Source organism: Anser brachyrhynchus (genome assembly GCF_964034855.1).
Source record: "Anser brachyrhynchus genome assembly, chromosome: 5".
In the NCBI taxonomy this organism is placed as follows: Eukaryota; Metazoa; Chordata; class Aves; order Anseriformes; family Anatidae; genus Anser; species Anser brachyrhynchus.
Genome location: NC_137699.1, coordinates 7,782,177 through 7,807,955, shown reverse-complemented (window position 1 = coordinate 7,807,955; position 25,779 = coordinate 7,782,177). Strand labels below are relative to the sequence as shown.

At 34.8% G+C, this 25,779-nt stretch overlaps 1 protein-coding gene across 2 annotated transcripts in view; it reads left to right on the top strand.

Moving 5' to 3' along the window:
• The window catches only part of ELP4 (elongator acetyltransferase complex subunit 4), a 201,089-nt gene that overhangs the window by 45,471 nt on the left and 129,839 nt on the right, over positions 1 to 25,779 (top strand). For both annotated transcript variants that reach the window (XM_080595259.1, XM_080595258.1), the window contains exons 8-9: positions 11,731 to 11,839; positions 14,621 to 14,727. In XM_080595259.1, coding sequence (XP_080451385.1) covers positions 11,731 to 11,839; positions 14,621 to 14,727 — 216 coding nt within the window. The remainder of the gene's footprint in view (positions 1 to 11,730; positions 11,840 to 14,620; positions 14,728 to 25,779) is intronic.

Here is a 25,779-nt window from a genome sequence, read left to right as displayed (position 1 = left end):
GTGACAGGGAGTTCCACAAATTAAATCTGTGTTGTTTCTTTATTTTGGAAAGTTTAATTTTGCCTTTACATTTCATAAATTATATCTTTGTTCATGGATGATAAGACAATGAGACGAAGCTCCCTATTTATCTTTTCAGTATTCTGATTGTTTTGTATGTTTTCTCATGGTGCCGCCTTAATCTGTTATTAAACAGGCGCATTTTTTTAAATCATATTTCACTTTGTTACAGTATTAAAATACAATAATGCTATTATTGTTTGTTCACTTTTCCCTACAGTGATTCTATTTGTGATGATTTTCCTCTGTGGCACACATCCACCAGTGTGGTTCTTTTATTATTCTAGCTATTCATTGTTTTGAATTTCATAACTTTGAATTGCGTTCAGCAGAATATGGTGCTTATTCACCCAGTTTAATGGGACACTGAATGTCTTCACAGTCTTCTGTAAGGGGATATTTTTGGTTTAAAAAAAAAAATTTACAAAGAATCTGGTTGTGCAGAGAATTTTTTTCGAATAATTTAAAGAAACTGTGGTTCACTGAAGAAAGCAGATTCTTTGTGTTTTATTGATGAAAATTCTATAGCAGTGTATGAAGAAAAACAAAAATTCTCTTTTCTCAACCACAAAACCAGGAATACATTATTCTGGAAGCAGATTTCAAGAAAATGACACTAAAAACTTATCAAATTATAAATTTTATTCAGATGATGTGTGACAAGTTTTACTTGATTGATATTTTCTTCTGATTGAACATACTCTTATCTTACACTGTCTGTCAGGTAATAAATATTGAGATACTTATGAATGTGATTAAAACAGTTGATGGAAGGTTATTTTTCAAGGCTTTCTACTGCTTCTTGAAAATGAATTGTGCCTCTGAAATAAGATGGTGCATTTGAAAAGGGAAAATTACCTAAGTTTTTAAAATCTAGCAAAAAAAATAAGATCAGGGAGGGCAGATTGAAGAGGGATTTGATTTATTGTTACACTTCCCAAATTAAGTTATATTATTGAAATGAGAACAAACTGTTCTTTCTGTATTTTGAAAATCTGTGCTTTTTGGTCTCTGGTGTTAAAAAAACAACTTTTCTTGCTACAGAATGTAACTTAAACGACTTTAATATCACTGTTTCATACTTGTAAAAGTCTTGAGTTAGTATGTAAAATATTTTCCTATTGTTTTTCTTCTTTTTCTTTAATTGCTAGAAATAATTTATCATATGTGTACGTATTTATAAATCCAAAATAGTAAATAATGTTCATAATTCTGTTCTGCTTGTTCCCAACTTTGTATCACTTAAGTAACCAGGCAAATTTGTGGATATGTATTTTTTTTTAAGTAGATTATTGTTTTCATTGGAAGAAGTGTAGTGCTCTAATTGAAGCCATTCTTTATTTTGAACATGAAGCTATATTACTGGTAAGGACTAACCACTATATTAGTCAGCATGTACCAAGGGAAATTAATTGACTAATGAAAAGTCAGTATGAATAAGTCTCGTTACAGAACCTGTCCTCAGAGTCTGAAGTTCTGTTTAGCAAGGTATTTTCATTATTTCATCCCGTATAATAAAAAATTAATTTCCTGCAATATTAATGTTTTGATGCTTTGAATCAACTGAAGTGCATAAATTACTGTATGTTTCAGTGTAGAAAAAATCAGAAACAAACCTTTTCACATCATAGCCTTTTGTGTTCACACTAAGCAATCTAGCAGCTAAACTTGAAGTCAAGCAATAGCGTGCTTTAGAATCCATTGCAAATACAGGATTATGAGACGTGACTCCCAATAGCTTGTGAATTTATCAGTTATTCCTATGACAAGAACCAAGAGCGATTGCATGCCTTAGAACTCTAACTTCTGAGAGTTCACAAGTGAAAAATGTTGAATAACCTTCCAATGTATTTCATGATGTAGCCATTAAACACGAACTTGTATCAAGAACAAATGTCATGTACTTTCTGTATCATATTTAAATAAGCTTTCAAAATCCTCTACTAAATAGAATCTATGGAGATGAAATGGTCATTATATTTTACTATACTGTGTTTTACTGGATTTTAAATGTGGCATGTGCAATTCTATGTGAGAAATAGAGTTTAATATTCATGCAAAGAAATATTGAGAGTTGTGAATTTGACAGATATTCTTGGATTATCTACATAGTTTTCAGGTGTGAATATTCTGTTTTAGATATTCTAGACATTCATAAAAGCATCTTAAAATTATAATCTAGTAGCAAACTCAGAGAAGTATTAAACAATTTAAAATGTATGTTGTATGACAGTAAATTATTTTGTTTTCAATTTCTATTATTGTTGATAGCATTTTCTAATCAACTGCAGAAGAAATAGAAATATTTTGTTATTTCGTAAAATAAGTTTATGGTTGCCAACAGGCTGTATTCTGGCTGTGCCCCTTCTGATTTGGTAACAACTACACATTTCAAAAACAAATACAGTGCTCATCTGAAACATTTTTAGCACCATGTTATTTGTCTTCTAGTTTACTTATCCATATTACGATGAAGGATAGGTTCATGCATTAAAATTGCATGACTAATTTTGCTCTCATTTCAATTAATTTTACTTTTTAGGAAGGCATAATATACATAATCTTATCATTGTCATCATCAATACAGTATTTTAATCAAAATAAATCATTCTTCCAAAATGAGTATGTTAAACTTTACAAGTTAATGAGTATATGCAAGATTGCAATGTCTTCATTTTACATTTATGTAATCTGAAAATATCCATACAAAAACTTTAAAAAATGAGGTAAGATTTAGAACTAAATCTTTCAACTGCAAGATTAGATCTAAACAGTTAAATATCCCATCACAGTATGGAGATAGTCATCTGTTCAAGCATATGGAATCTTTTGGCTACTGGACTAAGTAGTTAATATAATGCCCAGTGTCCAGACATGGACACAACTGTTGTGGAAGCAGAAGGGAAGAGGCTCATGTATTGAGCCCATTTGGACAGTGATAAGTAAAGATTAGAAGAGTGACTTTAAATAATGCAGGACAAAGTAGTTATCTGCTTAAAGCAAGCATGTTGGAAAATGAAGGTAGTATTGTTCTTCTGCAGTAACGCTAGTACTTTTCACATAAGTAGAACGACAAGTTTTTGAAAAAAAATATCCCTGTGAATGTTGCACTAAAATGGCGTTTTATCTTTTGTATTTCAGCACAAAGAACAATAATTTTATGGTACGCTATTTCACATTTAAATTCCTGCAAAAGTGTTTGCTATATTAAATGGTTTTCAGATAAGTGAATATTGAATTTCTGTGCAGCATTTGCTTAGAAAAATTTATATGTAAACTTTTGGTGTTGTTTAAAATCCCTGAAATTTCAGAATCTAACTTTACTTTTTTGTTGTTTATAACTGCTCTATTAATTACAATATAATCGTAATAAAAAGGAATACTGCATCTTTAATGATGTTTTTGTGCCTGTGTAGTTAAGCTTTAATGCTGGGGGGGGGAGGAAAAAGATTAAATTAGCCTTGTAACCTCTTTCTCTTCCAGACTGATGATGGAAAATAAAAGCTCTTAGCCACAGAATGTAACACTTAGAATTAATATTTAATTAGACCAGCAAATTGTACACCGTGGCTGAAAGCTTCCAAAGACTTGTTAGTGCCACAATTGACCTACAAGTTTAATAATAACTCACTTCTAGGAGCAAGTGCCAGTTCAGCATAGTGGAGCCACTGTAAGAAAGTCCTGTGAGATTAAAATCAGCAAACCAAATGGCAGGCGAGGATTCCTGGGATGGAGCCTTCTGGAAAGCTGGGAGCTGGAGTAGCTTTTCAGCCAGGATTCAGATGAGAACAGTGGGCAAAAAAAGCTGATCCCTCCTGTTCTGGGAGCTTCTGGTTGTAGGCCAAAATCCTAGAACAGATTTTTTCTAAATGTTCTTACTGCAGCTATTAATTTATATCACAAATCAAGTAATGAATGACTCATCTTCATACTTGAATTAAGTTTTCATACAAATGTTCTCTCTTAATTCCCAGGTCATGAATTTTACTCATGAAGAACAACATTTTTTTGGTTTGATGTGCAATTTTGTGTATTTATATTGTAGAATGTTTCGTTTTATGTTATTTATTTCTACAAAAAAGGGTTCTTGTTATAGTCTGATTTGATGAGCAATTTGTCATAATATTATGAAATAAATAAATTAAATATAATGTATAATTTACAATGTATGAGATATATACTTTGTAAAATAGAATATTTTGAAGGTTAAAGAGTTTAATTCCACCATTCATTTTGTGAATGGCTAAAATATAAAACCAGTTAAATCTGCTGTTAGATATCCACCTGAGCATGAATTCTGTGACAAATTATTCTAGTGAAATAGGGCACCATAAGTTCAAAATTGTGCAAACACAGAGCAACAGACTGAGGAAGGAACATTCTGCATTATTTATTGGCTAGATCCTAAATAATTAAAGAAATGCCTACTCATTAGTTAAAAATTAAAGCAGGTGAGGGCCTTGCCAGCAGAGGGAGCAGTCAGGTCTTTCCTTAGGTTCCCATCATTTCCAGCCTACCCATCATTTCCACCCTACCTCTTCTTATTGCCCAGCCAGTTTCCCATCTGGATCTAGCTTTGCCAGCCTGCTCCTGATGACAGCCTATAATTTCATACTGAATAAGGGATTCGTTTTTTAAATGATTTTATATTTCAGAACCTTGCACTTGATTAGAAACATAAGCTAGATGTTCCTGTTGATGTTTGTGTACAATTAGTTGAAATAATAGTGGAGGATCCTTTTGGTCACCTGTGCGTAAAAGGCAATTGACTGTTTAAGGAATTTTAAGTCGCAGCAATAGTTAGCCTGAATTGGTAAGCAAATTGCACTGATTTTTTTTTTTCCAGGCAAAATGACAAAAGAAAGCACTTCTAAACCTTTTATTTTGTCATGAATAATTCCCAGTGGAGTCTTAGGATTTTAGTTAAGCCAGTTAGTCTCAAATACGTTCATCTCAGCATTTTTGTTATGGCTCTCAAAATTTGATAATGTGACTCTCATTCTTTCTGCCTAGTTTTGCATATATACCTACCACATTATGACCAACTGGTAACATTGAACTTTTTTAAGTGTTTAATTTTGTAAACAAATCAGTTCAAATGGTCATTTCATTTTTGAGATATTAAAGACAGTTAATAACATACAGTTTTCCATGTATGTGTTTTAATACCAATGAGACAAACTCATTAATAAGGACCAAATAGTGTTCCAGGGAGGTGCTGGGCTCAAGTCATGCACAAATTTCTTCCCAGCCCCTCATCGTTTACTGGAGAAGAAAGCAATGGGTGTCAATTGGGCTTATTTCATTTACCCACCTTGTAGGACTCGAGCAAGAACCCTCCTCCCCAGAACCATTCGTGGTCACCTGCAGCCTGTGCTTTCAGTTCATGAATGCTGAGTCAGAAGAGTAAAGCACTGAACAGGGATTCAGCTCAGAAAGTGTCACCCAGTAACACCCCATACCTCTGTCACCTCTTTCTGTCAGATAATAGGTAGATTTTCAGCACCCAGCTTTCTGGGTTTTGACTCACATGTTATCTTTGCCATGCCACTAAATATTTTCATGTGGCACCCCAAAGCCTTAATTACAGCCTCCTAAACCAGGCCTCAAAGAGCTAGGGGTAGTCAGGGCTTCAGCAACAGAGTGAGTTCAATCCCTGGCCTTCTGTTGACTGGCTTGTGCTTCTGGACAAGTCATGTGGCATCTTTGTGCTTGTTTCATTACTTGTAAATGAGGAATGCAACACTTGCTGGTGTTTTGTGAAGCACTTGGAGATCATCAGATGGATAATTTTATTTAAGCTATGTAGGCTTTTTTTCTCACTTTTCATTCTGTAGACCTCAACAGCAACTGTAATTGATTTGCTCATTTCGTCTATGCTATGTCATCACTCATTTCCCTGTTGGCCTTCAACATCCTTGTAAAGAAGCTCTCATTCAGGTCTTCGCTCTAATGGCAAAGCAAATATACATTGTATTTGGGGTGCCAAGGTTTTCTGACATTTATTTCCTTTTTAGCTGGAATAATTAACAAGTCCAGGTCATCCATCTTCAGTGAAGATTGAAAGATAGTTTTTAGTGTGTGATATTTAGTTTTGATTTCATGACTAATAATTTTTTTTGAAAATTTATGCAGATTTTTTTTTAGCTGGGCACTGTGTCATCCAGCTTCATCTGATATGTTTGATGATAATCATTGCAAATTTCCCATAGAAGTGGCACTGTTTCAGGTGTGAGAGAAGGTAACAATGGCTCAAATGTTTTCAGTTTTCAAGATTCAAAAATGCTCGTTCTAACTAGTTTCACGGTTGAAAGACTCTGAGTTTATAAAGACTATCAATACAAACATTATTAAAAGCAACTTTAAAAGAACAACCAAAATCTGGAATTAATGTATCATGTAACATATTGGCCAACAGATGCTTTGTCACTCCCTTCTCATTTGGGTGAGTATGTTGTGTCTAATTACCTGCTCATGTCTTTGCTACATGTCCTTTCTTTGCTTCTGTAACGTGTAAAATTATTAAAAGATAATTATTCATTGCTTGAAATTTGCTAAACTAATATAGTGTACATATAAACAAATCAAAATCAATGCTTCTCTGATTTCATCCATGTGAATAGATATTTATACATAAGTTCTATTACAGTCAGTAAGGTTCCTCAAAGGTAAAAGGAGATTGTTAGAATCCTTACATGTGTACTTCTCATCACTGAAAGTGTTAGAAGGTTGTAGAAAATCCTTGAAGAATATTTCTGTTATCCATCTTCTAGCAAAGACATCACACCTGCATTCAGTTTTCTTGTGATATTGATACAGTTTTCTACATACCAAAATTCCTTAATGTAACTACCGTTGCTCATCTTTATTCAGTGGTCTGAACAAACATTAATTTTATAGCCTAAATTCAAAGTTCAGTTAGTAGATTTGGTGTGTGGAAGCACTGAAAATGGTGCTAATCAGCTTGGAGTTAGAATGGGTATTAGAATTATAGACTTCACAGGCTTCGTTGATTTCTGATAGAACAGTTTTTGGCAGAGCATTTATTAATCTTTTACTTTCAGAATTTTTGAATAATTAAAAAGCACACAAACTGTATCTGTGTAAAACTAGTGCAATGGCCTAATACCTGACTTCTTTTACCAAGATAAAATGTATGGGTAATTCTGTGATTTTAGTAGTAGTAGTAATTAATAACAAATGGTGATAAATATATAAGCCATGTCTTTTAATATTAATAATTTATCTTTTCAATTTAAAATCCTTTGGAGATTAAGTAGTAATGGCTAATGGTAAATATTTGCATACTGTGAAGTCATTACCACCATATTGTATGCTAATCTCTTGGTAAATATCAAGAGTTATTTCATCTATTGAATATCCAGCCAGTGTTTCGTTATATTCCAATGTGGTTGCACATGTTACCACACTAAGCGTACTTCAGTGTTATGTTGGAGTTGTAAGAGACAAAAAAGGCACAACCAATTTTTTGGGTTTGTTCTGAAAACTTGCATACCAAAATTCGCCTTAAGTTCACAAGGTTGATATCACTTTGTATAAACTTGCTCACTTGGTGCTTCGACACCCTTCAAATAAAATGTCAGGATTGCTGGACTCACCTGTTGGTAACGACAATTACAGTTTTATCTACGCTGGAATGGGAGTATCTGAATTCATCTTTGAATTCTGAGCTGTCATATGTAATGTATGCAATTCCAGATGTTTTTTTGTTGTTGTTGTTGTTTTGTCCCAGTGCTAGCAGTTGGTTGTATGTTTGTTTGTTTTTCACGTAATGAAACCCATTTTAGGATTAAAATTTGTAATTAAACTTTTTTAAAGAAATTCAGTGATGTGACTAGCTTATCAGAATGTAAATGTTTACCAGAATTAGTTTACCAGAATGTAAAGGTACAGAATTAAATATAGTCTCACTACCAAAATATAGGCCTAATGTCTGTTTGACAAAAGGCAGTCTTAAAATACCTAGTTTTCAATTCAATATATAAATTGATATTAAAAATCTGTTTATTAATGTATTGATGATAATACAAATTTATGAAATCTGTGTGACTCAAGAGCTTAACAGGTGCTAGTTGCATTTCATTGTAGATCTGTAATGAGTCTCTTATTTTTCTTTTAAATTTTGAGATTGTTTGTATTTACTATGTAGAAATGTTGAGCTTCTTCTAAAAAGATTTTCCATTCTTAGACTTTTGTCTACTCAATGTAGCACAAAGACTTTGAATTTAAATATTCCTATTACATAAATTTTATGATTTTTAAATTTCTTTAGAATCTGACAGAATAAAAATGGGCTGACATATCTCTGGGTTTTTGGAAGAATTTTGACAGCAAATGAGTGGAGATCTAGAAATTAGATCAAAGCAGAAAAAGCAAAGAGATTTTTTTTCTAATATGGAATCCAGCTGAACCAAAGTTGATTTGATAAATAGTGGTAATGATAATACTGATATTCATTAAGAACTCAAACCAGAAGCAATAGACAGTATTAATTTCAGTATGTATGTTTGAGCATACAGGCTCTCAGTGTGTTTGTGTTGGTAGAATATAGTGCTTTACATTCAGACACAGAAGATAATACATTTTAGACTGCTTTATTTGTAAATAAGTATTTTAAACATCCATAAATAATTACTTAAAGCTCTGTAGATTCTGCAAATAAGTAGAACAAAGCAATCTTTTTCCACAATTGCCTTTCTCTAAAAGCTGGTTAAAGAGGTATGTACAGTTCCCATTTACATGTCCAAGTAGCTAAATGGATTTCCTTCCAACAGTGTTTTGAAAGTGCACTTTGTTTGAGCTCAGATACTACAAGTTTGAGCTTAAAAGAAAATTTCTGTCTAAAGCAGTGAGCACTAAGTAAGATATAGAATGAATGCTCAGCCCAGCCTGCACAACAGGGTTGCTACCATGTTGTTAGAATAATTATATTTTGGCTGAACTAACTAATATAGAAAAACTGCTGTATGTCTACCAAGACTGAAAACTTTCCAGGATTAGGTTGGTTGTGTTTTGTTGGTGGTGGTGCTGGATTTTCTTTTTTTAAATTTATTTTTAATGTTATTTAAAACAATACCTCATCTAGCTGCCAACAAACTCTTTCCCCGAATCCCCCCATTCCTGGCTTCCCTCCTAACCGTGTCCTGGCTCATCTCCAGAGCTGCCAAGTTTATGCCAGAAGCAGGAGGTAGATTTGTATGGGGCTGGAGGAAGATCTGGAGCTCTGTTAAATTTTCAAGCCCAGATGGGGCAACATGATTTGTGTGTTTATGTCAGTATGCCATACATCACAACTATCTGTGTGCTGACGTCAGCTTTGATTGGACATTAATGTGCTGAATGCTGCAAACTAGAAAATACATGATAGATACAGATCTATGACAACAATGCCACATAAGCAAATGTCTATTTGTTGTGGCAATTCATCGTGGAAAGTATTTCCCAAGATATGCTGCATGAAGCTGAGAGAGTATTTTGACACACTTTAAAAACAAAAACAAAATCAACAGAGGCAAACAGACTACAATTTAAGAAAGCAAACCTGTTCCAAAGAGGAGCTTTGAACAACATATTGAATTGTTGCCTGTGTGTCATTAGGTTGAATTGCTATCCCTCACTTTAATTTTTCCAGAACTAGGATTGACTAGGAACGATGCTGTTCTTATGGTTTACGGGACTTTTAATGATGAAGGTGCCTTGCTGATGGTTGAGCATCTTTCTGTCCACAGTTTTTGTAGCCATTGTTTGTCAAAACCTGCAAGCAAAAAGATTAGTGGACAGCAAACTTTTTTCCAAATGGTCTAATTTTTTTTTCCTAATTAAGAGTTCAAGTTAGCTTCCAGAAATCACCAGTATTTTACCTATTTATTTATATAAGTTTAGTGTTTCTTGCTAATATGAATAACATTCAGGAACCTGCTTAAAACTGGCAAAATAAGGTAATTTCCAGTCTGTGGTTTTGCAGAGATCACTGGATACTTCAGATTTATAGCATCTTTATGTGATTACCCCAGTAAAACAGTGTGACCAAGAGTTTCCATTAAAATACGGTATGCTCTCTCTTTCTTCCCAGAAGAGGAAAAAATTTGAAAGTCAGCTTTAATATTTCAGTGGTAGATATAATTAGGGCAAACAATAATGAAGTTTAAGGCTTGATATGGAAGCAACTTTCTTTTACCTCAATTCACTTTCATTATTGCTCAGAAAGGAAATTCTTTAGCAACATTATTTTATCATTATCCATTGTTAGACTTTGCAGGTAAAATTGAAGTTCTCTGATTCCACAGGGATAGACCATTTTGGCCTGTGCACAAGTAGCAGCTTTGAAAAGAGACCAGTCCACAGGATTTAATGCCATCTGGCCCATAAGGTGGGGAGAAGGGGGGTGGTGGAGGTACCAGGGGATTGGTGGCTTTAGGCCTTGTACCCTGAGCAGATTGGGCTGGGCAGGACAGGCCACAGTTACTTTGTGTAATGGTCTAAAAATGGAGTTCAGATCCTCTTTGATGGGAGCAGGAAATGGTCACCTTCCATACCTGCCTCATAGGCTTCTCTGTGGCCAGGAGATGAGATAAATTGTTGAAATGTGGGCTCGTGCAAGCAGTTGGTGTATTCAGGATTTTAACAAACCAGTATGTCAGTGTAATGCACAGACTTTACTAAATTACCATGGGATGTTCCTTTTCTCTCTGGTCCCAATTACTGCGCAAATTGTCATTTTCAAATGGTTTACCAGTATTTAAGTTGAATTTTTGTACTGTTAGTCACGTACTCTAATAATGGAAGCTCAGAATGTACAGAAGACTTTAAGATAAACAAAAATACAAAATTCTAGCTTGGAGCTACAGAGCTAATTCTTCGTACTTGGCATGGATGTGTTTTGAGGTGATTGGACTTGATACCCCTGGAGATATGATGGGCAGAGCATCTACAGCCATCAGGAAGAAGAGTACACCAGCTGTCCTGGCAGTTCTAACGTAACTGTTTCGTGTCTTAAAGAAGTATTTTGCTTTTTAGCACAGTTTTGTCTCTTTTTCCTTTTGTTTATTAAATCATGACATTATCAAAGCACTTACAAATCACAAATACATTGAGAAATGGTAATGCAACTTGAAGCTTTAGATTCAGATTTGTAGAAAGGAACTTTTAGAAAGAGAAATACTGGAGAAAATGCTTTGTTTCTACTTTTTAATCTGTGCTGCTTAATGACTAAAATGAGTAATCATGTGGGTTGTGCATGCTCAAAATACTAGATATGTCTAAGTGTTTTAAGAAACAAGGTTTTCAGGACATAAACAAAAGCTGGGCATCCGACTCAATACAATCAATGTATGGTGCTTAACTGCCACATAGCTTGTAAATATCTCCAATATGAACTAGCGCTTATCTTACGAAGATTACGAAAAGATTAATTTAGTACTAAGTTGGCTCTTTTATGTTTTCTTCGTGTCAAATATGTTTTCCTTTAGAAATAAATTCCCAGCCATTTTTAAAAATAAAAAAATAAGAAAAGTCCTCAATGCAATTTCTAGGTATTGATGACCTATTTTTTTCCCACAGTTTGTCGTTGAGAAGACCAAGGCTTAGTCCATGAACATTAATTACCTTTTTCATCACATATGATGTGTATTTTGTTTCCGTGTCTTACAGAATAAAGCAATTATGGAACGTGTAACAAACTTGTCAGATATGGTAGTTGGTCTTGAATCATTTATTGGCTCTGAGAGAGAAACCAATCCATTATACAAGGATTACCACGGTAAGTTCCATCTTTAGCAATGCAAAAAGTCTGCCCTGAGTGTTTCTAGGGCACTTAGCGGCTTACCCTCCAATTGGGTATCTGCTATAAAGTAGCATTTGGTCTCATTTTAGAATATACCTCTTAAATGTTTCTCCTTGCTAACCAGTCTTGAGTTTGGAAAATTTTCCGTAAAGTGCATTAAGGCTGCAAAGGAAACATGGCAACTCCTTGCATGTTGTCAAGCCGTATTACTGAGGCATGGCTCAATCAGATGTACATCTCAACAGGCAGGCTTTGGGGAATTCACATGCAGAGGAGGCTTGGCAATCATCTGACCAGTGAGCTGAACTTGTCATGAAATCAATACTTCTGATCTGCCAAGTTTTAAGTAGAGAACATGGAAAAACATATATTAAGGTGAATAAACTGCTAAATGATGCGCTATATAAACTTTATCTAAAAATAACGTACTGTTTTGCAGCTTTCGGTTATGGCAGCTATGAACTTAAAGAAATAAATATGGATATACGGGGCATGTAAAATATGAAACTCATCTTGGTAAAAAGGCATGTCGCCTTTCAAGTGATTTATCTTCAAAATGTGTAATGGTGTTTAATCCTGCAGTTTGTTTCCCAAGGATTTTGTAAGGTGTTACAGCAGAACTATTTAAATTTTAAAAGATGAGATTAGATGTTATGCATAGCCCAAGCAGTGAATAACAAACAGTTTTAGCTAATCCAGAGCAGTGCTCTGAGTGTGCATAAATTACAGCTATTATTATTGTGATACTACTGTAGTTCCATGGAAACCTTCAGCTGAAAGTAAACTGCTTATCCGAAACCTGCTGCAAACATGTGAGAATGTGGCAGTGTTTGCCACAGCAAAATATGTAGAAAAAGAAGCAAAGATGGTGTTGAGACACCACTGTGTGTATGCAGGCTGTAATTAATAAATCAGAGAAAAATCTTTTTCACTAAGAAAATAGTGCATATTTCCTCATCTGAAAAAGGTGAATGAAAAAGAAACTGTGAACAAAAGCTAGAATAATTCGCCTAATTATCTTTCCAATTGTATAATTGTGATGTGGCATTTGTTTATGCTAGCATAATTCTGTCAATTTGATACTCCTTTTCTCAGCAGTGAAGAGATCTTTTAAGACAATGTGCATTTTAGCAGTTATTTCCTGTTTTCCTGTAAAAATGTATGTGAAATCATTTTAAGTACTACTTAAAATATATATATATTAAGTGTATGTATATATATATTAAGTAATATGCCATCTCATAGCTTTTGAGGTTTAGACAATTTTAATTTAACATTCTAAAAATAAGTATTTTTAAAGGTCTTAACTGTGTGGATAATTTTTGTGTATGAATATATTTCAAGATTATTTATTTACTACAGATGATGGAAGTTTTTAACATTACTCAGGAAAAAATTGATTAAATTCTTGCATTATTTAATGAATACTGCATTAGTAATTTTGTTAAAATGCCCGAAAATTTAGGTGCTTGAAGAATCAGTAAAATAAAAATGATATAGATTCTTTAATTATTTTTTTTAAATATATATATAAGCAACCCTTTGTTATGCCTGCTGTTCTTATATCTAATAATCATATTTTGAACTCAAAACCAAAATAAATATTTTTATATATCTTTGGAGAAAGGGGTAGAAGGCTTCAATGTGTAAAAATATCTTTGTAATAATATTGAGAATTTTGTTATTAATACCTGTAAAAATTAGGCTTTTTAAAGTATTTAAATTTTAGGAAAATTTCTTCCCTTATTGTCCCTTTATTTAAAAAAAAAAAAAAATAAGAAAGAAAAAAGAAAAAAAAAAAGAAAAAAAAAGAAAAAAAAAAGAAATAAACCCCTGAAAAATACTTGCCTTATTTTAAATAAGGGTTTTAGTGTTTGAGTTTTCTTTCTCCTAGCTGCCGTTTTCAAGTGAGATGTCTTTTGTAAATGTTCAGTATTTCCATTTTGACACTGGCTTTATGAATAGCAAATATAGGCCAGTAATCGAGAAACCCTGTAGAATTTTCCTGGTTTTCAGATGTAGAAAATCACCCTTAGGTTGTTCAGAAACTATATTAGGCTGCACAAAAACCATCCAGCGTCCTTGTCAGAAAAAATCAGCTTGAGCTGCAAGTGACAGAATGCAGAGCTTGCAGTGCACCTAGTACTGGGGAAAAAATCTGAACGGCTACATCAACCTCTCGCGGGAAGAAAATGTATCTCTCTTAGGATGGCGCAGGGGTTAAAATTCATCAAAAATGGTGATCTGAATTGGTGTTTTCCAGAAACTTTTTTCCAAGCCGCTTTCAGGCGCAAAGCGCGGTACTGCTCATTAGAGCTTCAGTGGTTATCAGTAACCCATAAGCCTTGTTTTGCTGGCTGCTTACTGGTGCATTTAATAAAATAAAGATCACTCAGTGGTGCCGTGGGCAGCATGCAAGGTGATAGCCATATTTGCTTACTGTAAATACAAGAGAAAATCACACACAAACCGGCTGTAGTTTTGACAAGTATTAAGATCCCTCTTTACATCTGTACTTCTGTACCAAAGTGCAATTAGTTTTCCTCGCACAAGGATTTCTGTTTATCTTATTCTGCTTGATTACTTGAGTATAATCGCACCGTTTGCTTCATTGCTCCTGGTAGTAAGCTCCAGTTTAAAAAGGGGAGGATGAGTGTGTGTAAATATACAGAATTCTGCTGTAAGACTCTAATTTATGCATCTGGATGACAGCGTTTTCTTATTTTTTTCACCTCCTTTACTTTTTCTTTCCACAAGGTTTGCTTCATGTACATCAGATTCCTCGGCTTAATAGCTTGATCTGTGATGTGTCAGACACGAAGGACCTTGCTTTTAGATTAAAAAGGAAGCAGTTCACCATTGAGGTAAGAGAAGCAGTTTTGTTTCACTATTTCGAACCCAAAAGGTGGAGCTAATCCCATCTCTTATGTTTCGTTTTGTGAACTACAGGAAATATGCACCCGATGTTGTAAATTCATTGCGTTGGTTTTGCTTTTCCGAATGGTTTTATAAAATATGGTAGTGTGCCTTCTAATTGAAGATGTCTCATTTGCCGCACTAAATCGGTCCGTTATAAATAGTTTATTTTGGTTTAAAATGTACATAGAAAGTAGGCCACAACCTTCAATAACAAAGCGTGACATGTTTCTAAGGATGTCAGGAGCATATTTAATTAAATGTTAATGACTTGCTCTTACTTGTGTTAGTGGGTGGGAAAGTAGCTACATGTTATTACCCCAGTAGAGGGATTTTAATGTATAATGCTGCCTAAAATTGTGTGTGGTATGAGGGATAAGTGTCCTTATCAGTATTCAGAAACCATTTTCTTTGCATTACTGAAATCACCTTTCGCTCTTTTATGTCATTTTAAACACAGTATCATTTACACTAATGTCCTTAAGTAAATTTCCTACTAAATTTAAACTTTTTTCTGTGACCTTTATGCAGACAGTCCTGATAGAAGGCAGTAATACAAAAGATGTATTTCATTTTAATCTTGCTAAAGAACAAATGAACATAGCACTATTAAGCAATTAGAGCTGATGTATTTATTAACCAAGTAATGCTTAGAGATGGAAGATGGCTTTTGGGGTGATGTGATAGTCATCGGTACAGTCTGGGCAAATTTTTTTTAACAAAGACATAAAACAGCCAAGCATCCCTGACAAACCATTTTGTTTAATCTCTTTTCAAATGAAAAGCTCTTAAGCAGGCCACTTGTCTTAACTGCTTGAAACCATAAAAAGAGAGAATTGCCACCAATAAATTAGCATATTTTTTACTCCATCACCAAATTATGGTCAATGTGGCTTGGCACTGCTTTGGTGTTTGGGACTTCACCCTTAAGTGACCACTTTGGCCCTTATTTGACCCTCTGCCCTTTTTAGCTGGCCACTTGATAAGGTAACTTGAGGGTTCTCTCTCTTCACTGCCCCCTCCCCTTCACAATTGCAAGTAGCCCTAACCTATAAATCATTGAAAGGGCCCTATCAAGTGACAAATTAAGGTGCCCTCCTCCTAATTAATGGTCATCAATGTCTTTAATTATCTAATCCTATTGAGAGTAGTTAATAGTTAATCGGGCAGCCAGTTCCTCAAGCAGGTCATCTCTGCATGCCTGCTAGAAGTTTCTCAAGTAGAGGTATCCTCTTCAAAAGCCACTTAAAGGCAAATATGTGAAGGCAGGCTTTTTTCTCCAAAGACGTTCATTTGTCATGTTTCTTATTTTCCAGAGAAAGTGGTTAATGCAGCCAGGCATTGTGAGGTATTAAGCCATTTTAACAACAGCTTTTAAGCGGCACATTAGAAACAAAAACCTTAATAGTCTATGGTAGGTTTCAAAATACAAATGTTATTACTGTTTTCAGAAATGCAAAGAAGCATGCCCCATCATTTCACAGCATAGGAAATTCACTGTTATTACATCTGAGAATTAGAATATTTAGGTTTTTTCCTTACTGTAAATCCTGACTCAGGATATCATTTTTCTGTCGGCAGTTAGAATTTGGGATTCTCATTTGTAATGCAATTTGATGGGGGGCGGGGCAGAAGAGGGGCACTAACCAGGAGGCTCTGTAAAAAAATATTTCGTTAGCCATGGCCCAGAACTGTAGGAAATGGGGGCAGTGGAACTCTTGGAACAACCTGTCGCCTTAGACATGCGTGGATGACCCACTTGAAAAATTTCTGTCGTCATTGCTCAGCTGCAGCCCCTTTCAGTTTCTGTTAAGAGATATGCTTTATAGAAATTAGACTGACACAAACTATTCGTTTTCAAATACATGGGATCGCTGTCCTAGTGTGATCTTCCTGTACATTTCACTGATCTGTAATCCAAAAGGTTTTCTTCCTTACATTAGGAGAGGCAAACTACAGCTAGGCTGACTGTAGCAATGAGGTTCGTAAGAAAATGGGTACAAGGGAAAATTGAATTAAGAAGGGATGTGAATACAGTCTTCTAAAACTGGGTTCCGCAGTTAGAATGCGATGAGTCAGCAGTCGGTTTTGTTCTGGTGGTAAAAGCATAAAGCGGCACAACAGTCTGCGGTACAAGCAGGAGAGAGTATGGCTTATACAAAGTGCGTCTGGGTTTATGACTTCTTTAGTAGCTTCAGTGTGAATTCAACATATATTTTGAGTACATAGCAGTTTTTGGAAAACAGCCACTTCATTGCATACACAATTTGGGGTAATAATAGTAACCTCTATTTGAAATGCCACTTTAAAATCTAATTACGCAAGAAAAGTTAGAAATACACAACCTCTGATTTATGGCAAGGTTTCTCCAACAAGGGTTTTCACCATTAGACCTTTCTTATTTTACAGTTTATAATGAGGGCATGGGACATGGATTTTCTCATGTCTGGATTGCTCACCAGTTAAGTAACTCTTTACAGTTTGGCCCCCATCAGTAAAAAACTTTAAATGTCAAAATTGTTTTATTAGACTTCATTTTTGTGGGAGGGATTCTACCTCTTTATAATCTGCAGAATCATATAACTGTTTCATTTTTTTCTCATCTCTTTGTCAAAATAAGATTGATTGAAGTGTGTTCTAAAGGTGTTTTTTTCAACTTAAGAATGACAATGCTTTTTAGTGAATAGTTATGAGCGCTCGTTTTCCATTTTCAAATTATGAGGTAGACCTTTTCCAGGAAAACATAGATGCTTCTGGTGAAAGGTGCAGTAGCTACATCATGCTTTCCCAGATCTTCATGTTAGTTAATAGCAATATATTATTATATGCAATATTATCAGAGACCTATCATATGTGCATACCACTTTAAAGGACACAATTTTGAAGTTAGCCTGTCTAATCCTATTTCTTCCCACTTTGGAATCTTAATTAGAAGGAGATAAAAACCATCATTTGACTAAATTATTGTCTTGAATCTGTAGCAAAAGGTATAATCCGCAATTGGGCCAATTAGTGTACCCCATAGTTAGCTATGCTGAGGCAGGAAACTTGATTAGATCTGACACCAGCCTAGTTCCCACTGTTGTTTTGCCAGGTATGATGGTCAGACTTCAAAGGGCTTGAGGCATCAGCAGGGCAAGGTTTGGAGGCCAGCTTAGGTCCGGTCGTTAATCTCTCTGCTAAAACCACAGCAGCCCTCGCACAAAACAAGCTTACACGACACAATCATGCGGTATTAAAGTTTGGGTTGAGTCATGCCAATTTGCCTTTGATTTTCTGATGATTGACTAAAAGATGGCTACATGACTAGACACATACTGAAAGTTTACTGATTAGGTACGTTCCCCAAATATTTGAAATATTTTTTGATTTCTCAGTTAAATGATATGACAACCCATTTATCTTAATGAAACTTTTCAGCAGAGTCATTTCTGAAATATTTTTGCTTTGTTTGTAGCTCAGAGTGTTACTTTTATCAACATTTGATAAATTTTGTAGAAACATTATGCTCACATTTTTTATTTGATAGATCTTCTTCATTGTTCCAAAGCCTCCTATATCAAAACCAAAGGAATCTGTATCTGTTTGATTTTTTCACTCCTAGAATTTATGAGGAAACATTATTTGTCTTTGTTGTTTAGGTACAATTACACACAAAACAAGGAAATTCTTCTTAATTATTTTCCACCTTAATGTTGAGCAAAGTGCTGTTCCATGGCTGTGATTACATAAGCGTTCCTTTCTTTTGCCTTCTGATTTGCTGAAATATTGCAGTAACAGTGACATGTTTCCATTCTGAGAAAAGCCTAAGGCTGCTTTAGTATTATTCCAAATGATTGAAATTGCCATCTTGCTGACTTTCCCTTGGGCAGCTTAAGGCCTGTTTACTTTTGTATTTGTTTCACATGTTCCCTCTGAGTTTGGCTGGCAGGACATCATTACCTGGTTTGACAAGACAGTTGGAGAAGATTCATATTTGATTAACTCCCTTTCTCACTGTCTGGTCAACATAAACCTCCGGAATTATGTATTTAAAGTTAAAACTGTTCATAAATTCAGATAAACGTTTGCAAATAAGAAACGTTATGATTTTTTTTTAATTCCCTAGTTTTGCTTTACTGTTTATTTTTTAAATCTTCCGGCAGTCAATTGTTAATAATATAGAGAATAAACTTTTTCCTAGAAGTGGTATAATATTTGTCTAAGTACAGCTGATGTGAAAATTTCGTTTTTCTTTATTTTGATGAATACAAGAGCCAGGTAATACAAGTTAGTTTTGTTTTGATGGCTCTGTAGCACCTGTGCAAGCCAGAATAAAAAGCTTTAAAACATAGCTCTGTTTGAAGCCAAGTATCATAAGCTACATGGAGAATTGCCACATGGTAAAAGTACATAACTTTCAGGAGCTTAATTTTTGAGTTCAGGAGATCACTTCTTGTCTGAGAGGTGTTTCCAAACAGGAAGACAAGAAAGTCGGAAGTAGAGGATTCCTTCAGTAGCAAAGCTGCTGGTTTCCCAGTGGCAGGCAGATACAACATGGTACTATGGAGCGCTCTGCCAAAGGATATGTCTTTGGAAGGAAGAATAATCACATAAAAAAAAAAGAAAAAAACAGCAGTAGAATCTATATATAATTTAAAACAGATGTCTGCTTCCAAAGGTATTGTTAAGATAATGTCCTTTCTTCATCCATCAATAAAGGGACAGATAAGAAAGATAAGAAAATCATTGATAGGAATATCAGTGATTGCCAAAATGAGTGAAAGTGTAACTCCAGATATTCATATGCATGTTATGTGTCTAGCAGCGGCATTTGGAAATAGACTTAAAACTTTTCTTTTAAGGTTGTAAATCTAGCAAGTGAAAACAGAACATATGTTGTACAGGACATATGTTGTACATAGTTTCCATTTGAAATCTCTGCATACCCCTTTTTTTTTCATTCGATCCCTTTTAATTTGTTTCACACTGACTATACTGTGATAAACTTCCTCTTTGCAAAGGGAAGTGCAATTAGCCACTGCTATACTTTTTATACACGCGTAGCACAAGGTTGATCCCAAGTAAATCAGGATATGGTGATGTCGCTGAATAGCAAACTGTGCTTCCTCTAACATTTGTAATTATTCATTAAACACAGGAAGAACAAGTGTGGGCATAGCCATTTAGGGTTATTAGTGAGCTGTTTCTCATGGAGGAACAAATCGACCCTGTCACCAGTACATGTGGGATCAACATATTTTTAAAATACACACACATCCTATACCAACCTCTGTATCAGCCAGCAGAATTAGATGTCCACTGTACTTCTAATAGCATTACTTTTTAGGCTTCCTCCAAGAAGGTTTTACTTGAAACATCCTTCATTAATGACTCTCCCTTATCCTGATCATATTTCACTGGTGTTTTTGAAGTCATATGATTGGAATTTAATAAATACATTTGAATTAATTAACTATTTCAGGCAATATTTTAATGAAAAGAATGTGAGCTTGAGAACTGTCAAAAAGCAAAACTTTAGATGATTAGAAACTTAGGGTGATAGTTCTGTAGCAGTCAGTAATACATGGCAATGAATTCAGAATTGCTGAGATAAAGTTCACGCAATGTAACACCAAAGCTAATATATACCACGCATTGTATGCTGTGATATTAGGAACCTAGTAAATCATACCTTGGTATAGCCATAAAAAACAACTTTTTGTATTTTAGAATCGTGCACTTGTGACATTAAAAATCTTGCCCCCACCAACTTGTGACATTACAAGTCTTGGCCCCATGTAACCCTTGTAACCTCAGAATGGAACCTGCTTGTACCAGGCTTAAGAATGCCTGGCTGCCCGGTGCCTATAGCATGGATCATCCTTTGCAGGTATTGCTGGTTTAAAGGTGAGACAGAAGTTTTCTGGAGTGTTACAGAAAGTGAATTTCTTAAATTTTCTAATGTAATAGAATCTTTTGGGCCTCTGATCCCCATGTATTTGAGAATACAAATGCCCTTGGGGATTATGTGGAAAACCTCTTTTTCCTCAGCTTGCCTGGAACAGCAGCATCACACCTGGCAAAACTCTAGTACTGAATGTTCCACTTCAACTCAGGGACTTGCATTCAGGGAACTCTGCATGTAAAACTAAATTTTCTAACCAGGAGGGATAAAACATTTTAATAACATTCAAATGAAATGCATGCCAAACTATTGTTGCGTTGATTTTTTCTGACCATCTTTCCTGCAATATTAATAAATACATTACCATTGGCTTATTTAAACAAAGGTCAAATGATAGCAAATATAAAACCATAACAATTTGTTAATATAAAATTAATAATACTTAATCTAAAAATAATATTTTAAAAAGATTCTCCTGCAGAACTAATTCTGTTATAATTCCAAGCTCCATTCTGCATTATTTCATCTAGTAGCCAGTTCAGGTTCTCTTTACCTGGTATAGTGTACTTCACTGAATTGTTTTGTCAGATGCTGTCAAGCCAACCTACCATTGTTAAAGAAAATCAAACTAAATCATTTTGGCATGAGCCTTCCAGGAATAAGGCACAGAATATGAAGGGTTTGATGAAATCAAGGATTTGATTTCAATATTGCAAAAGACTGCCTGTCAAAAATGTATTACATTCTTTCAAACAATTTTGCATAAATAAACGTGTTTAAAATTGTGACAGTACAATTTAGATAAAGTTTTGGGAGATTATTTTTGAATTATAATAACTTGAGGTAAAACAGCACTTGGAGTGCTCCTATTTAAAGAGAAAAAACACTCTGAATTCTAATAATACATAGAACTGAAATCTAGTAATAAGTTTTATGCACTATATGGAATTTCAAAATGTGAATGTGTAAAAAAGTTTGATTTGAAATTACCACCTTATTCTGATTGGGTAATACTAAATAATGTAAATTTATTTAGATATTCTGAAGATTAACGGAGGAAGGTACCATTAACTTTTAGATTGCAGAGGAAGCTGTATAATAGCCTGAAATTTATTTCATAAGTTACATCTCTTTTATGAGCTTGACATTTTGCAAGTATAATGAGGGTTTCATTCAGTTTTTCAGATCTTTAGCACTTAAAGCATAATACGCTAGATCTGCAGTTCCTTGTCAGTAAACCAAAGTCCTATATGTTTTTATTTAAACAAATAATTATGTTGATTAGAAATATTTATTCCATAATTGTGTTGTCGCAGTGGAAAAACATGCAACAAAGCCATTAATGCAATTAAAGGTCGCTTGTACATATTGTAATGGACTGCTCATTCACAGGATCTGTGCTAAGGGTCAGCGCTGCAGCATGAAATGGATTGGCCTTGTTCAGTCTGTAAATAAATGGGTCAACTTATCTTGTATTTGCCAGACAACTGAAGTAGTTGACGTATTCCCAGTTTCTAAGCATTAGAAGGTAGATAGGCTGAAGAGATCTTTTGTAAAAATGTTGGTTGGTAAAGATTAAAAACTTCATCTACAAGTGTTCTATTTTAGCACTAAAATAGGCTTTTCAAGATCTTTTGAAAGGTCTGTGGACATGTTGGAAAGATACTGATGGTGAATGCTTAAGAAGCAAAAAGAGTTAAGGAGTACACTCATAGCAGTTCTCAGCAGGAACTGCGTACCACCTCCATTAAGTGCTCTTTAAAACGCCACCAAATCTGAATAAAAATGCTATTTCATAATTGAATAATATTCTCACTTTGCAAACCATAATGAATTCAATCATGATGTTATACAGTAAAAGATACCTCTGAATGTTATACATTTCTTTAAATGCAGGAAAATAAAAATTAAAGTCAGGTTTTCTCAGCCGAAGGCCTACAGCATACCTTACCTTATCAAAATGCATTGATGTAGGAGTTCAGGGCTGTTCATTAAAAACTAGAAGAGGATAACTTCACATCTTAACATGGAAGAGTTGGGCGGCCATCTGGATCTTCTTGTCTCTGTACTGCTTATTATGCTTTTGATTATTGATCTTCAGGTAGAGAAAAAGTACTCTGTAAACTAGGAAACTCTGAAATACCCTCATCTGAAACTTGGAAAGGGTTAAAATGTCAATGTGTAGGAAAACAGAGCAACAATGGAAAGTCTTTCCTATGATTAGTAACATGCTTAATCAAACAAATTCCTTTTTTTTTTTTTATTTCAAGTTTGAAAACTGTAGTCTAAGGGTTAACATTTCCAGTCTTATGAAAAGCTTAACACTGATGTAATATCAAAACCCCTGTGTTAAAGCTTAGATTTGAATGGCATTACCAAGTAACAGTTCAGCTCCTTTTTTCCTCAGTCCTTCCTTCTGAAGAAAGTGAACAGTAACTGTATTATGCACAGTTAACTAAAACTTTATATCAGTATCCGTAAATAAATAAATAGTAGTAATTTTGGGTGCCAGTTTAAACCATCCATAGGCTACTTGGCTTTCAGAAAACAGCTGGTAGTACTCTATGAAAATAATTCATTTTAACTGCTTAATTTCAGGGATTTAAAGTTTGAGAAAACCATGTGTTTTATCTGATGAAGATATTGTCTGTGGCCTCTTTATCTTCTTTTGTCCTGCTTCAAGCCTGTTATAGCAAGAATTACTGAAGAATTTTTATTTGGAGATTCATAAAATTTGTATGTTAAAAAAGTAGCTACCAAGTGGGTTTATCTTTTCTTCATATTAACTCACTAATCTTTGGGCATCATGTCTGCCTGAGTTATGTTTAAGAGTAAAAACAAACCAAAAATAAGAAACAGTTTACCACTTTTAAATGGGTGCACGTGAATAGTGCTGTGCAAGAGAAATCTTTTCCATCTTGCATCCAAAACAGTGCTTGCTATACTTAAAATAACCTGATTACTTAATATTTAAAGTTTTAAGATCTTTAGTAATCCTTGCTAATGAGCTGTACATTTGCTTGTTCTGAAAAAGACACATATATGAATGTTTGAGGTGGATGACCCGGGCATGTTAGCTGAATCTTGAGGGGCCTTCTAAGTCTCCATCATATACCGAGAATATCTACAGTATTTTTGAATTAGAATCTTAATTCTGTGTTTGTAAGCAATACATTTGATGTTCTTGAATAATAGCTGTGCAGTGACCTGCCTTGTCATTGTTGGCTGCTGGAGAAGTTGAGAAATTTGCTCTTGGCAGATAGGCCTGGAGGCTGTGAATGGCAGAAAAAATGGAGGCATGGCAGTTGCATTCCTCTGCTCTTAGTCAAGGCCTATGGTGTTCCAGACTATAGTTTTCGGACGTGCACCCTTACTTGCTTTTATTTGAGAGCCAACACACAGTTATATGAACAAGAGGAGAAGTTATACTTGAGCACTGAGTCTCACGGGTAGTTCCTGCTTTTGTGCGCTTCTACGTGCAGCCTGAAGTCCGTGTAGTTACCTGCGTACGGGTGGAAAGCATAGCAGAATACCAACATCTAATCTAGTATTCAGCATTTGGTATTTTAAATCAAGCATCACCTACGAGTGGAAAACATTAACCTAGGGAAGCCTGCCTCCTGTTCCTTTTGTTGGCCTAAAGGCAGAGGCCTGGCGTGTAGGAACCAGGCAGGCCGTGGGGTCGGTACACGCTCGCGCTTGGACCGGGGAAGGTCTGCTCATAGATACAGCCACGGCCTCTACCCATCCTGATGTACAGCAAGCGAGGTATAAAACAAACACATCCCTCAGCCAATCGAGCTGCCATATGTTACCACCTCAGCAGCATTTTATTTTCAGCTCTTTATGAGGTGGTGTTTGCTATCTGTTGGCTGCGTCAGTTCTCTCATTGATTTATTAGGTTTTTAGTAGTGTGCTCCTTAATCAATAATTGCTGTTGTCACTTAAGTCACTTTTGTCTCAGTTCTGCCATCTAAAGCCCCTGAGGTAACACCTTATACTTCTTAATCAGTGCTTCTCACCTTTTAGTATAAGGCTTTGTAATTCTGGGCGGATTACAGGTTTCCTGTGCTGCCTCAAATGCCCTTTCAAAACCCTTTTGCTACCAGAGAGTAATGAGACAGGAGCTATGTGAGCTTTTTCTGCTGTAATATAGGGAAGAATGGTCCTGCTTCCAGGATGAGTGTTTATAAAGAGATACAAACAAGTCCTTAATTCATAATCCTTGTGACTGTTAAAATAAGGAATTAATAAGAGGGAAATTTAATATTTGTGTTTAGACTGCTCCTCAGTAGTAGCGTAGCCATGGGCTGTTTGTGTTTGGTCTACATCATCTAGACTAAAAATAGCCTTCCTGTCATCTCATTGGCAGAGGTTTAGCTACTCCTTTAATTCTCTTTAAAAATGGATAGAGAGAAAGGCAGCATAAATATTGAATATGCAGATATTCTAGTAAGTGACTAGCAGAAGATTCCTGATGCTTTGAAGAGCTTTATGGTTAAATGGAATTCGTGTTTTGCTTAAGTAAAGAGACATTTTGTAAATGAGGATCATCGTTAAATGTATTAGATTATTTTTTATTTTATTAACATTTTATATATCATTAAAATAGCTACTTTTTAATATTCTGATATTAACATATGTTTATTTTATTTTTGTTTGCATCCTGATCCTGCTTAGTTTTTTTCTTTTTAGTTTTCCTTTATATTTTGATAAGAAATTAGTGATGAGGTATTTCATTTCTCATTGGTTAAATTAAAAGGCACATTATTTCTAATTTTTCTTTTAATACAGTGAATTCTTGCAGAATAGGAGGACAAGTAACTACTGGCTGCTAAAATCTTGTGAAATAGTCTGAAAATTTCTCTTTCTAGTTTTTTTTTTTCTTTCTTTCTTTATAACCTTTGAAAACAGTGAAGGAAGAACTGTCCTTTCCTTGTTCTGTCATTCTTAGAAAAAATGGGCTACTTCAGAAAGTTTCAGGATACCAGTTACAGTATAGAAAAGACAAAGTTTTGAGGTGGACTTGGGTCTGTGTTGTCGTTTTCCTGATCTTAAGGGACATTCCGGCTTTGAAAAAGCCAAGAGAATTAGATTCAGGTTACTGAAAGTC